At 59.6% G+C, this 12,209-nt stretch overlaps 1 protein-coding gene across 2 annotated transcripts in view; it reads right to left on the bottom strand.

Moving 5' to 3' along the window:
* The window catches only part of FBXL18 (F-box and leucine rich repeat protein 18), a 42,603-nt gene that overhangs the window by 12,746 nt on the left and 17,648 nt on the right, over positions 1-12,209 (bottom strand). Inside the window, exon 4 of one of the 2 annotated variants that reach the window (XM_070566229.1) lies at positions 8,314-8,532. The exons of the other annotated variant lie outside the window; for it this stretch is intronic. Coding sequence (XP_070422330.1) covers positions 8,314-8,532 — 219 coding nt within the window. The remainder of the gene's footprint in view (positions 1-8,313; positions 8,533-12,209) is intronic. 2 annotated transcript variants of the gene reach the window in all.

Consider the following 12,209-nt stretch of genomic DNA (forward strand, 5'->3'; position numbering starts at 1 on the left):
GCTGCCCAGGAGCTCAGAGGAGGCCTGGCCGCAGGAAGCAGCTGCCCCTTGCCCAAGCCCCGTCCACGTGGTCATGCTGGGTTCCAGTGGGGGTCACTGGGAAGGGGCCCAAGCGGCGCCTTCCGGAGCGGCCTCCCAGCCCCGACCAGGACGCCTCTGGCACGAGCCCCTTCCGCCCCACCCTCCCGCTTCGCTGAGGACCTGCCTCTGCCATCCCCACAGGGCACCTCGGGTTACGCGGGAGGCGGCGGAGGGCGGCAGAACGGCCACACCAGCACCCAAGGCCGGCTCAGCCACTCGCTCAGAGGATGACGGCAGCAAGCCCCAAGCCTCGCAAAGTTGGGTTCCCCCATCTGCAAGGCGGGGAGAAGGCACTGCCACTACGTGGTTATCAGGGACCCCGTGTGACGCCCACCAGGTCCCAGCAATGTGAGGATGACGGCTGCTCTTTCAGAGGCAAGAAACTCAGCTCAGAGAGGGAAGTAACTCGCTCAAAGTCACTGAGCCAGGAAGTGAAGAGGCCAGCATGTGAGCCTGGGTTGTGGGATTTGAGGGCGCAGGTGGGTCTGACCTCAGCAGGATGCCACATGGACCAAAGTGAGCTGTTGTCACTCCCCGTCTGAAACCAAAAGAGAATCAGAAACCAAAAGAGTGACACTGCCCTCACCCAACCCCAGATGCCACTACGCCTGCAGGAAACGTTCATGAATGGGAGAGGCAGAGGAAATCGGAAATGCCCTCGGAAGGGCCTCCCCACCGGCTGCAGTGTCTGAGGAGGGGACGGCAGAGGTGCGGCTTGGGGCACAGCAGGAGACGAGGGGTCCAAGGGCAGCCCCATGCCAGCACCACGCAGCCCAGCCCCTTGCTCCTGACGCTGCCCAAGCCGCAGGCTGACCGGGGGCCAGACGGCCCCTCTGGCGGGCAGGCCCCTGCAGGCCCTGGCTCCCTCAAACGGGCGGGGCGGCTGTGCGTTAACTCAGCCGGGTCTCTCGGAGAGACGGGAGGTGAAACGGAGACGCTGGCTCCAGCACTGGGCAGGCTGTCCTTGAGGCCAGGAGGGAAGCGGGGGCGAACACTCCAACCCAGTGAGCTGGGGGTGTTTCCAAGGAGGGAAGCAGGCGGGAAAGCTTTGCCTTGCCCCAGGGGAGGGCACCAGGCACCCCAGAGCCCAGAAAGAGCCACCACTCTCCGCAGCGTTGTCCCCAATTCGTTTTTTCTTTTTTTTTTTGAGGGGAAGATTAGCCCTGAGCTAACTACTGTCAATCCTCCTCTTTTTGCTGAGGAAGGCTGGCCCTGAGCTAACATCCGTGCCCATCTTCCTCTACTTTATACGTGGGACACCTGCCACAGCATGACTGCCAAGCGGTGCCATGGCCACACCAGGGATCGGAATCAGCGAACCCCGGACCGCCGAGAAGCAGAACATGCGAACTTAACCGCTGCACCACCAGGCCAGCCTCTGTCCCCAATTCTAAAGCCAGACCAGCTCTGGGGCCACCTGCAGGGCCAAGAGGGGGGAAGATGCATAAGAAAGTCACTCCAAAACCTAGTGGGGGCTATCTGCCACAAGAAGTCAGAGAAAGGTCCAGAGTTCACATTTCAAACTGGAAAGAGCAGAGTCAAGACACGGAGGAGGAAATAGAGAGCAAATGCTGGTCAGGACACCGTGCTCGGTGCTGGACACACCTCGCCTCCCGCCACCTCCAGGACTAGCTCTAATGGGTGTTACAACTGAGGCCACCAAAGCCACCCACCTGTGGTCAACTGCCTCCTGAGAGGAGGGGCCAGAGCTGCAGGTCGTGGTGCCCAACCTGCAAAGGGCAGGGCGACAAGAAGAAAGGGCCGCCAACAACCAGTGGCTGAGACCCGTCCACAGGCAGGCCAGACGTGTGCTGATGGAGAAAAGGGGTGATACTTCCCAGCACCAGGACTGCGACACGACACCAGCCCCGCTGGCCGAGTCACGGAGAGACGGGCAAGACTGCAGGCAGCACAGGGCACCGGGCAGGTGAGCAGCAGTGGGGCCGGGCCAGGGGCCCCTCCCACCCGCTGTTCCCTGAGCCAGAGTGCGCCAGGGACAGCAAGCCATGGCGCCATCTGCTGGGGGCCTCGCAGAAGAGCAGCTGGGACCCCACTGCACAGCCTGCAGCAAAGGCCTTAAGAGAAGAGGGGCTGCACCTGGAAGTGGCGGCAAGGCCAGCAGGGCCCCTGGGCGTGGTCTGAGCTGCCAGCTGGGCAAGGAGGCAGCGCAGTGTGGGCAGCGGGCTCGGTGGGCCAGCCCGGGCAGTGCGGGAAGATTTCCGCGCAGATGTACAGTAGGGCCTCGCCGTGTCTGTGGGGCTGTCCCTCGGCCCTGTCCCTGGCAGCATGACCGGGGGGAAAGGCTTGGAGCAGACCTGGTTCTGATGATTCCCCAGCGCTGGGAGCCTCCGCCAGGCTGGGGGGCTCGGGTCTCGGGTGAGACACCCACACGGCCCTGGAAGGCCCTGAGCATCACGGGGCACAGCCCCCCGAGGGTGTAGGTGCCCTTCTCCCCTCAGGATGTAAACTCTGGTTTTGCTACTCGCCTAGCTCTCAGAGACTCAGTTTCCCCATCTGCACACTGGGGCTAATGGCATGTACCTCACCAGGCTTTCGTGAGGTGTAAACAAAGGCAATCCACGGTGCTGGCACAGAGGCAGTGTTCGGTAAAGGGCCAGCACCCAGGATGGCGCACAGAGCAGGGGCTCAAGGAGTGTGTGCTGCAAGAGCAGAGGGTGCTCAGCCCTGGGCCCGGAGAGCACCCTCCGCGCCCCTCAGCTGGCACCAGGGCTCAGTGGGTCCCCGCCCCGAGCCTGGGCCTGTGCCAGGTGCTGGGACACATGGGACAGAGCGACGGGTACAGCTTCCAGCCAGGTGCCCACTTAACCAAGGCCAATCTCGGATCTGGTCTCAAAGACCACGCGCCAGGCATTAGCAGTCACCAGCCCCAGGTACCCACCGTGACCAGTACCCACTGGGGCACCGGTGAGCCCGGCCCTGGTCAGCCTTGTGCTGGGGGACAAAGATGCACAAGGAGAGAAGAGCTGCGCACGCCAGCCCTTCAAAATCTCATCATCTAAAGGGGGACGCAAAGAGCATCATAACATTTGGGGTGAAGTGCTATGCTCGCTAACAAAGGGCAGGTGGTGTACAGTCCGAGAGGCCGGAGCAGGGAGCTCACAGCCACAGGGAGGCCACACTCGAGCAGGCCACGAGGACAGGAGCAGGCTGCAGGCAGAAGAGGTGCAGCTGACAGGGACCTCGTGGACAGAACCAAGGGCGAGAAAGAGAAGCTTCAGGCAGAAACTGGCATCCAGTGCCAGGTCTGAGCAAATGGCCTGAATCACTGTGTTGAGAAAGATTCTGAGGATCAGAAGGACAAAGCAGCTTCATCATCTAGCGACGCCTGCGAGGGGCTGGGGATTTTGGACCCTTTCTTGTCACAAGCACAGCTCTTTTGAATGGCTTGACGTCAGATGTTCCCCCCTTTGGAGAAAGCTCCTGTGCACACAGCTGGTGGGAAAAGCAGGAACTCCCAAAGCTGGTCCCTATCTCTACAGGAGGACAGCCATCAGGGCTGAGAAATGGCAGACTCCCCCACAGGCTGGGTCTGCGAGCCCCTGGCTCTCAGCAACAGGAGGGAGTGACGAGCCCTGCGCAAGCCCCTGTGGCAGAACATGCCCCCCAGGGAGGCATCAGCTCCCTGAAGGCTGGAGCCCTCGGGAACTGGGGGACCTACTGCAAGGTGGCGAGGGTGAGGAGGGAACACCGCTCCCCCCAGCAGCTGAAGGGCAGAGCCTCTCCCACCAGCCCAGGGAGCAAGCGAGCAGGCGGACGGGGAGCGTTGGGCGGAGGCGCAGCAGCACCGCCTGCCCTCGACCCCATTCCCCAACAGCTCCCATCCGGCCCAGAGCCCCGTGGCGAGTGCTCCACAGCCTGCGTCCCAGAGCCCTCCGAAAACCGAGTACCCGGCAGGCGCGAGCTCCATGTCACCGCACAAGGACGCCAAGGGGGAGGACACGATGGGGAGCAGCGGGGAGCATGTCCCACCAACCTCAGGCCTCTGCCCAGGTTCACAGCCCGGAAATCAGGGTCGAAGGTGAAGGAGCCAAAGACACACACAGCGTCGGCTCTGACGGCCACAGGGACCACCACGACAGCCACACAAGGGGTACCACAGCCTTAAAAAATAGCAGCTGCAGCTTTATTTATTGACACAGAAAAATCCACAAGGCAGTGGTAAATCAAAAGCCGTCAGACAACAAAGCCACATGCTGCCTCCATCCCGGGCCCGCTGGCCGCAACGGCCTCTGCTTGATGGAGCTATGGGGAGCGTTCAGTTAAAGCAGCTTGACACACAGTCAAAACTTTTAGAAATATTAGAAACACCTAGTATTTTTACACCCAGGGAGGGGAAAACCTTGGCTAGGATTTTTGCTGAGAAATTCCGCAGCAAACTGCAAAGACGACAGGACCCACTGAGGTCTGTCCATAGAACCGTTGGAACCTACAATTCCAGAGACCTCCCGGCCGACGGCTCTGCTCGGAATCCTGGGAACAGCCGGGGCCTCCCACTGCCACATCCCACGACCCGTGGAACACAGAAAACTGGGGAGGGTAGCTGCCGCCCTCTCGGCCGGCCACACTGAAACGAGGGCACACCCACTCAGGCCTCCTCAGGGTACCCGGACTTCAGTGGCCAGCGGCACTGGCTCACGAGAGGTCTCTAACCACTTCGCGCCCCAGACAACCAGCTCGGGTCAGATTCTCTCCAGGATGCCTTTCTCCTGACTGCGGCCAAATTCGGGGGCCTCTCTAAGGTCCAGCTCCTCCTCCAGGAACGCTGCTCTCACGAGGGAAAGTGGGGCCTGGTCTGTGGGGAACAGCAGGCGAGAGGACACAGCTCTTCTAGAAAGGCCCCTAACCGAGGGCAGGGAAGGCAAACACCGCCCCACGAGAAAGAGAACCGTTTTTAAATGCACCGTCTTTACCCACAGCCGTCTAAGCAGCCACAGCTTCTAAACCTAAACAAAGTGCAGGGTCACGAAAAATGCAGAGTTCAAAGATGTTCGCGTCAATTCACAGAATCAGAAAGTGGGACAGAGGCTGTGGGCTGGGGCGGGGGGAGTCAGTGTTTCATGGGGACCAAGCGTCAGCTTGGGAAGATGAACAAGTTCTGGAGACAGGGGTGCTAATGGAAGCACACTATCGTGCGTGCGCTCGGTGTCACTGAGACTGCACACTTATACATGGCTAAAACGGTAAAGTTTATATCATGTGGATCAAAAAGTCTTTAAAATTAAAAAATACCTTCCTCTTGGGGGCTAGCCCCGTGGCCGAGTGGGTAAGTTCGCGCGTTCCTTCGGCGGCCCAGGGTTTTGCCGCTTTGGATCCTGGGCGCGGACTTGGCACTGCTCGTCAGGCCATGCTAAGGCGGCGTCCCACATGCCACAGCTGGAAGGACCCACAACTAAAATATGCAACTATGTACTGGGGGAACTTGGGGGAAAAGAAGGAAAAATTAAAAAAAAAATACCTTCCTCTCTAATTTAAAAAAAAAAATCTCTGCATCTCAAAGGACTTCGGCTTAGATGAGAAAGGTAAAGATTGCTGATTTAAAATTTCTTCTCTCACGGGGCCGGCCCATCAGCCTGCGCAAGGGTTTCCACCCAAGACCCAGGGAAGCGGGCTGGCATCAAGCAACCGCAGCCAACACAGGAGACTTAAAGCCCACCCCCCACTCCCCAGTGTGCGTCAGGAGGCTCAGCAGCCCCGGGAGTCTGCACTTGACCTCCCTGCCCGCACACAGACCGCCTCGCCCAGGGGATTTCTGGGGTGCCACAGAGGCTCACAGGCGAGAAGCCGTGGAGTCTGGAGCGTTCCACTGAAGTGGACGCTGTGAACGCCGCCTCTTCCTGCAAATCTCAGGCAACACCGAGCTCGGGAGAACCGCTTTGGAGAGCACGGTGGGAATCCTCGAACACGGCCCATAATGCCGCTTCTAGAAACCTATACACCTGTCCACGGGGAGACCCACACGAGGACGTTCACCAGGACAGAGGAAACACTGGAGACAACCAGACTCTCCCTCCAGAGAACAGACACACAGAAACAGCACGAGACAGGGAGGCACCAGCTCCACACGAGCAGCGACAACAGATCTCGACACAACGCTGCTGAAAACCCAGGCCGCACGCCCTGCGCAGTGGTACACACTGCGGACGTTACACACACAGGAACAGAAGCCGGTGCTTCCCGAGGACACCGGGGTGCACTTCAGAGACTCAAAAAGCAAACTCATCCTGCTATGTTCAGGGAGTCGAAGGGGCTTTACTCCAATCAATACATCATGGCCCTTTGTTTCTACTTTTTAAGCTTCTTAAAATAAATTACAAAAGGAATGCAGAAAAAGCCAGACACAAAAGGACGAATTCCACGTCTATGAGGCCCCTGGAACAGTCAAATTCATAAAGACAGAAAGTAGAAGGGTGGGTGCCAGGGCTGGGGGAGGGGTGGGGAGTTAGGGTTTAATGGGGACAGAGTTTCAGTTTGGGAAGATGAGAAAGACCCGGAGATGGACGGTAGTGATGGTTTAAAAACAGCTAAAATGGTAAACTTTGTTACGTGCATTTTATCACAATAAACAAAAAGAATGCAGAGGTGTAAAAAGAATGAGCAAGAGCCGTATGAACTGACAAGCACAGATTTCCAGGATATATCGGTGAGTGAAAAAGCAAAGTGTGTCCAAGAAAGGAAGAGACAGAGGAACACGTTGTGTGTCTGCTCACCTGTGCAGAAGACACACAGAAGGACGCAGGAGAACCATGGAGGCTGGTGTCCAGGGGGCGGCGGGAAGAGGGCTGAGGGGCCGCGCCTCTCCAAGTACACCCTCTTACAGAGCTCTGAGACCCACAGTGCGGCTTCACACTCAAAAACACACACAGGGGCCGGCCTGGAGGCGCAGTGGTTAAGTGCACACGTTCTGCTTCGGCGGCCTGGGGTTTGTCAGTTCAGATTCCGGGTGTGGACATGGCACCACTTGGCAAGCCATGCTGTAGCAGGCGTCCCACATATAAAGTGGAGGAAGATGGGCATGGATGTTAGCTCAGGGCCAGTCTTCCTCAGCAAAAAAAGAGGACGATTGGCAGCAGTTAGCTCAGGGCTGATCTTCCTCAAAAAAAAAAAAGAAAAAGAAAAACCTACTTGAAGTAACACCCATGGCCAAATCTGGAAGAATGTGAGCAGCAACATGAACACTGGGAGTAGAGGACCAAACCCACTGAATAAAATAAAACCCTGCGAGTCTACAGGGACATGGGAAACAACTGAATAAATAAATAACTGGGGAGAGGGGACAGGTCCTTCCCACCGCAGAGCTCCCATTAAGAAACACACAAGGAACGAAGGAAACAGAACACCGCCGTCAGGAAAACCTCAGAGTAACCTGTCACTGGCAAGGTCCCACAGTGGGCGCCAGAACCAGCGGGCAAAAGTCTCAGGACACAGGGCGTCTGCAGACTGTCGAAGCGTCTCCCCACAGGACAGTTACTAACGAGAAACAGAACGGTGAGACCTCACAGCCGAGACACCTGGAGACACCGCCTACCCAGCGGTCAAGGCCAACGCCACCAGCAAGAAGACGTAACACTGCCACAGTGTGCCACACTGAGGAGGACACAGCATCCCCTCTGTGGTTTTCTGGACCAAAACACGGGACAAACCCACACTGATGGACCTTCTACCACACACCCAGCCAGGGCCCTCCAAAAGGGTCAGGGTCGCCAAAGCCAAGGAGAGACGGCGGACCGCCGCGGCCTGGAGGAGGCCAAGGAGACGGGACAAGTGCGTGTGACGGGGGGTGCTGAACCGAATCCTGGATCAGAAAGAGGCCCTGAGCGGGAGAGGGATGCAATTCGGAGGCTTGAGGCCGACTGGCAGTCCGGCACCGTGCATTCCTGGTCTCGGTCACTGTAGCATGGGGACACAGGAGGTTACGTTATGGAAGCCGGAAGATGGAAAGAATACTTTCGTGCTGGGTGGGGAGGGGGCTCCCAGGAGGCAGAGAGTTCACCGCGTCGCAGAGGGAATGCCCGGGGACAGGAGGCGCTGCCGAGCCGGAAAACCGCCCAGCTCAGAACTCCGCCACTGCCAGCACTTGTCAGGCCCAGGAAATCACGGCTGGGCACACGACGAAGCCTGAGGGAGGAGCGGCGAGCAAGACCCCCTCGGGGACGGGGACGGGGACGCTGTCAAGGCCTCCCGGCCACCCCAGGCCCGGCTGCTCCCACTCACCTTCGCAGGAGGGACTGCTGCAGGCTCTTGCAGGTGGTGAGGGACTCCCCGGTGAACATGTGGCACACGACGACGTGCAGGCAGCGGGCCATGAAGGCCAGCACGGCCTCGGGCTGCAGGGTGCCGCTGCGGGAGACCAGGCAGAGGCGCTGCAGCGCGGAGCACTGGCTCAGCGCCTGGAAGAACTGCGCGTTGGCGCTGAAGTAGGGCTGCTCCAGCCTGTGGGGAGAGAGCAGGCGTGAGACCGCGCCGCCCGCCCGCCCGTGGTGCCACGGACGCACGCGGAGGGCGCCTCCTGGCCTAGCGCCCCCACCATGACTTTGGATGGCTAAAGAGGACCCAGGTGAGCTGTCCCCACGCCCGTCCACACCACAGTCCCCTGCAGCGCTGAGTGAGGACTCAAGACGCCCAGGGTCTCCCTTGGTGATCCTGATTTCAGGGGAGACCCTGCAGGCCCGATGCGACCAGCCCACCACAGCCTACAGACCCCAGCCAAGACACTGCTCAAAGCCAAGAGCCAGCTGCGTTTGCTGCGCCACCTGCTCAAAGCCAAGAGCCAGCCGCGTTTGCTGCGCCACCTGCTCGGTGCACCCAACTGAGCCCCTGGGCAACCCACCCTTCCTCAAACACTGAGGTGCAGGGGCTGGAGACACGCACTGACAGGAGGTCCCTGCCCTCGGGAGCACAGTTTAATGGGGACACAGAGACGCACAGCCCGGCTCACTCCTCATGACCAAACACGAGACACGGAGGGACAGGCAGGGAACGGCTGCAGGGGAGGCGCCTGAGCTGGGTGGGGCCACTCCGACCGTGCCAGGAGGGGTGGACAGACCCAGGCCGGGGGGGGGGGGGGGGCCACAGAAGCAGCTAAGACTTCAGCTGCAGACACGAGGAAGGACGGGAGGGTTCCACCAGGTCAGACCTGCTCTAGAGGGAGCAGGCGTGACGCACGCTGGCCACCAGGGCAGGGCTTGGGCGCAGGGCAGGAGGAGCCATGAGTCTGCACTGAGGTTCTGGCTACAGGGAGCAAGGGCAGGACCTGGAGGAAACATTCCAGACCCTTCCCTGGGAGTCTGTGCACCCAGAGAGCGGGACGCACAGAATGGCTTTGAGGGTACAGTGATGCGGTGGGGACACGTTGTGCGAGGCACCGATGAAAAGCAACAGGGAAGTTCAGCCGGCAGCTGGGAACACAGATGTGGAACCAGAAGACGCCTGGATTCATGGGGGGCTGCTGGGCTGCAGGCCCTGTCACCCCTCCAGGCTGAGTCAGGGGAGAGCAGAAAGAATGTGGGGTGGGGGGGCGAACGGGACTCAGGGGCTGAGGGAGCACCCAAGAATGGAGGGGGGCTGAGAGCCTGGAGAATGGGGAGGGGAGCAGGTGGGAGCCGAACCGTGTCCCCAAAAGACATGTGGCAGTCCTGACCCCACCCCTGCGACATGCCCTTATTTGGAAGCTGGGTCTATCATGCTGGATCAGGATGGGCTCCAACCCAGTAACCGGTTCCTCACCAGAAGGCCACGTGAAGGCATGGCACGGCAGGGACATGCAGGGAGATCGCCATGTGACAACGGAGGCAGAAACCAGAGTGACACATCCACACGCCAAGGAATGCCCAGCACTGTGAGCAGCCCCAGAAGCTAGGAGACGGGCCTGCAAGAGGCTCTCCCTCAGAGCCTCCAGGAGGACCCAACCCTGCCGACACCTGACCTCGGACTTCTGGCCTCCTAACCACGAGATGACGAATTTCTGGCGTTCTCAGTCACCTGGTTTGTGGTCATTTGTCAGGGCAGCCCCAGAATACTAACCCGGGAACCAAGGAGAGGGCACCGAAGGCGCTGACAGAGCACAGAGACCTCTCAGGTAAGGTCCACAGAGACTGAGACGGCCTCAAACACAGAGATTAACGTGTAGCTTGTCTGTGCAAAACCCTCCCAGAAGAAAACCTGTTAGCAACAATCAGCGCTGGAGAGCAGAAGCGGGCTCCGGGAACCATCTTTATTTCACAGCCTTCGGCACGTCGGTCCCTCTCAGACATGCACGGCTCAGTGCTTTTAGAAAACCTGTTCTGACTGCGGTGGGGAGTCACCGGTCACCTGGCCCGAGCAGCTTCGAGGCTCGTGGCATAAGCAGGACAGCTGGGCAGAAGGCGGCACAGGGGCCAGGGCGGGTGGGGACAGGCCTTCCACGGATGATGGAGATCTGGGCATGTCGGTAGAAGTCGCAGCTCAGGGGGAGCGGCTGACAGAGGCGGGGGCCTCAGCCGCCCCCATGGGCTGAGCCCCGAACCACAGCCGACCCAAGCCCACTCCCTCTGAAAGCCGGGAGGGAAGGAAACATGAGGCAGAGGATGAAATCCACAAGGAAGGTACTTGCCCTTCGCTAATGGGCTTCCTGCATCTTTGGGTCTCCTATGTCTGAACTCGGTGACTGAGGACGAGGATGCTGTAAAAGGGCGGCCACTGGGACGAGCCGCCGAGGCCACTGACTGCTCTCACGTGGATCACGGTGGGGACCCGGCCCTCGCCAGCAAGCAACCAGGCCCTGGAGACTAGGCACAGGGCGGCGCTCGGCCACGCTGCCATCCCCATCCTGGAGACACAGCCACACGCCAGGGTGACGCTATTCTTGTCCTCGACATTCTGAGTCTCCCCCGAGTCCAGCCAAGCAAATCCATCTAGCCACCCCCAAGGGCCAGGCCCTGAGCATATCACTCCTGCAGAAACACAGCATCGGCCCATGGGCTCTCTGAGCCTCAGCCCTGCCCACTGGGCAGACACAGACCCCTGGGTGGACCAGGACAGCCGGCAAGACCCTCTCTACGTGCGAGGCCAGGTTGGTGACTTCCTGGGACACCCGAGAAGGCAGGCTGCAGCTGGGGGCTCTCATCATAAAAGGAGAGACACTTCCAGGTGAGCAAGACATGCCCACGCCCACCCCCAAAAGGCAGCAGCCTGCGCTGGGGACAGAGGGTGTCCCCATCCCAGCCCCCGAGACCCCAGGTGGAGGGAGAGCCCACATGCTCTGAAACAGCCACACCATGAGAAAGGTGACGACCAGGACGCGGGCAAGGGGCCGTCCATGGGCTCCCCATCCTCAACCCAAACACGACCCGCAGAGAGCTCACACTCCAGTCTCCACTGCCCTGAGGCCCGGGGCACTGATAAGTCACAGGACGAGAGAAGGGGTTCTAAAATCTGGTCTGTGAGAACGAGCCATATCCTGGCATCGTCCTGGCATCTGGAGCAGAGGTGGGACAGGAGCTCCTGCCACTCTGGAATGTACTCCCAGCTGCCCAAGGGGGGCCACCAGGCACCGGGACATGGCAAGGAGGCTGGCTGTTAATTCTAATTAAATGTAAGCAGAAATTCTAGGAAGCTCCTGACGCTAAGACTGTGGGGGGAAATGCGCGTCCTTCTGGGGCACGATTTCAAAAAGCCCCATATTCACTCTCGTGCAGGGGGCACGGCAGGCAGGCAGGCAGTGCCATTCTGGGCACAGACACCAGGAGAAGAGCTTCCCAGGGCCACAGCGTGAGATGCGAGTGGTGGTCCCGGAGAGACGTGGAGCACGAGCCTCACCCCCCACCTCCACTGAGGACTCCACCCTTGAAGCAGTGGGGGCGAACCCAGGGCGCGGACTTCCGGTCCACCCCAACCGAGGACAAGGGAACGACCGAAGGCACGCAGAGCCCAGACAGTGGGCAAGTGTCGGCCCAACTAGAGGCGTGAGTTTCTTGAGAAGCTGGTTTTTCTAGAGAAAATATTTGAACGCAGTATTTGTTTCTATTTTTTAAAAACAATTTTTTTTAAAATCCTAAAGTAAGCAGCCCTTGGCAGACCCGAAAGTGGGAAAACGAGTGGGGCAAAAGTCCAGAACCAGCACCGCTGAGCCG

This window comes from Equus przewalskii, chromosome 12 (genome assembly GCF_037783145.1).
Source record: "Equus przewalskii isolate Varuska chromosome 12, EquPr2, whole genome shotgun sequence".
NCBI classification, from domain to species: Eukaryota; Metazoa; Chordata; class Mammalia; order Perissodactyla; family Equidae; genus Equus; species Equus przewalskii.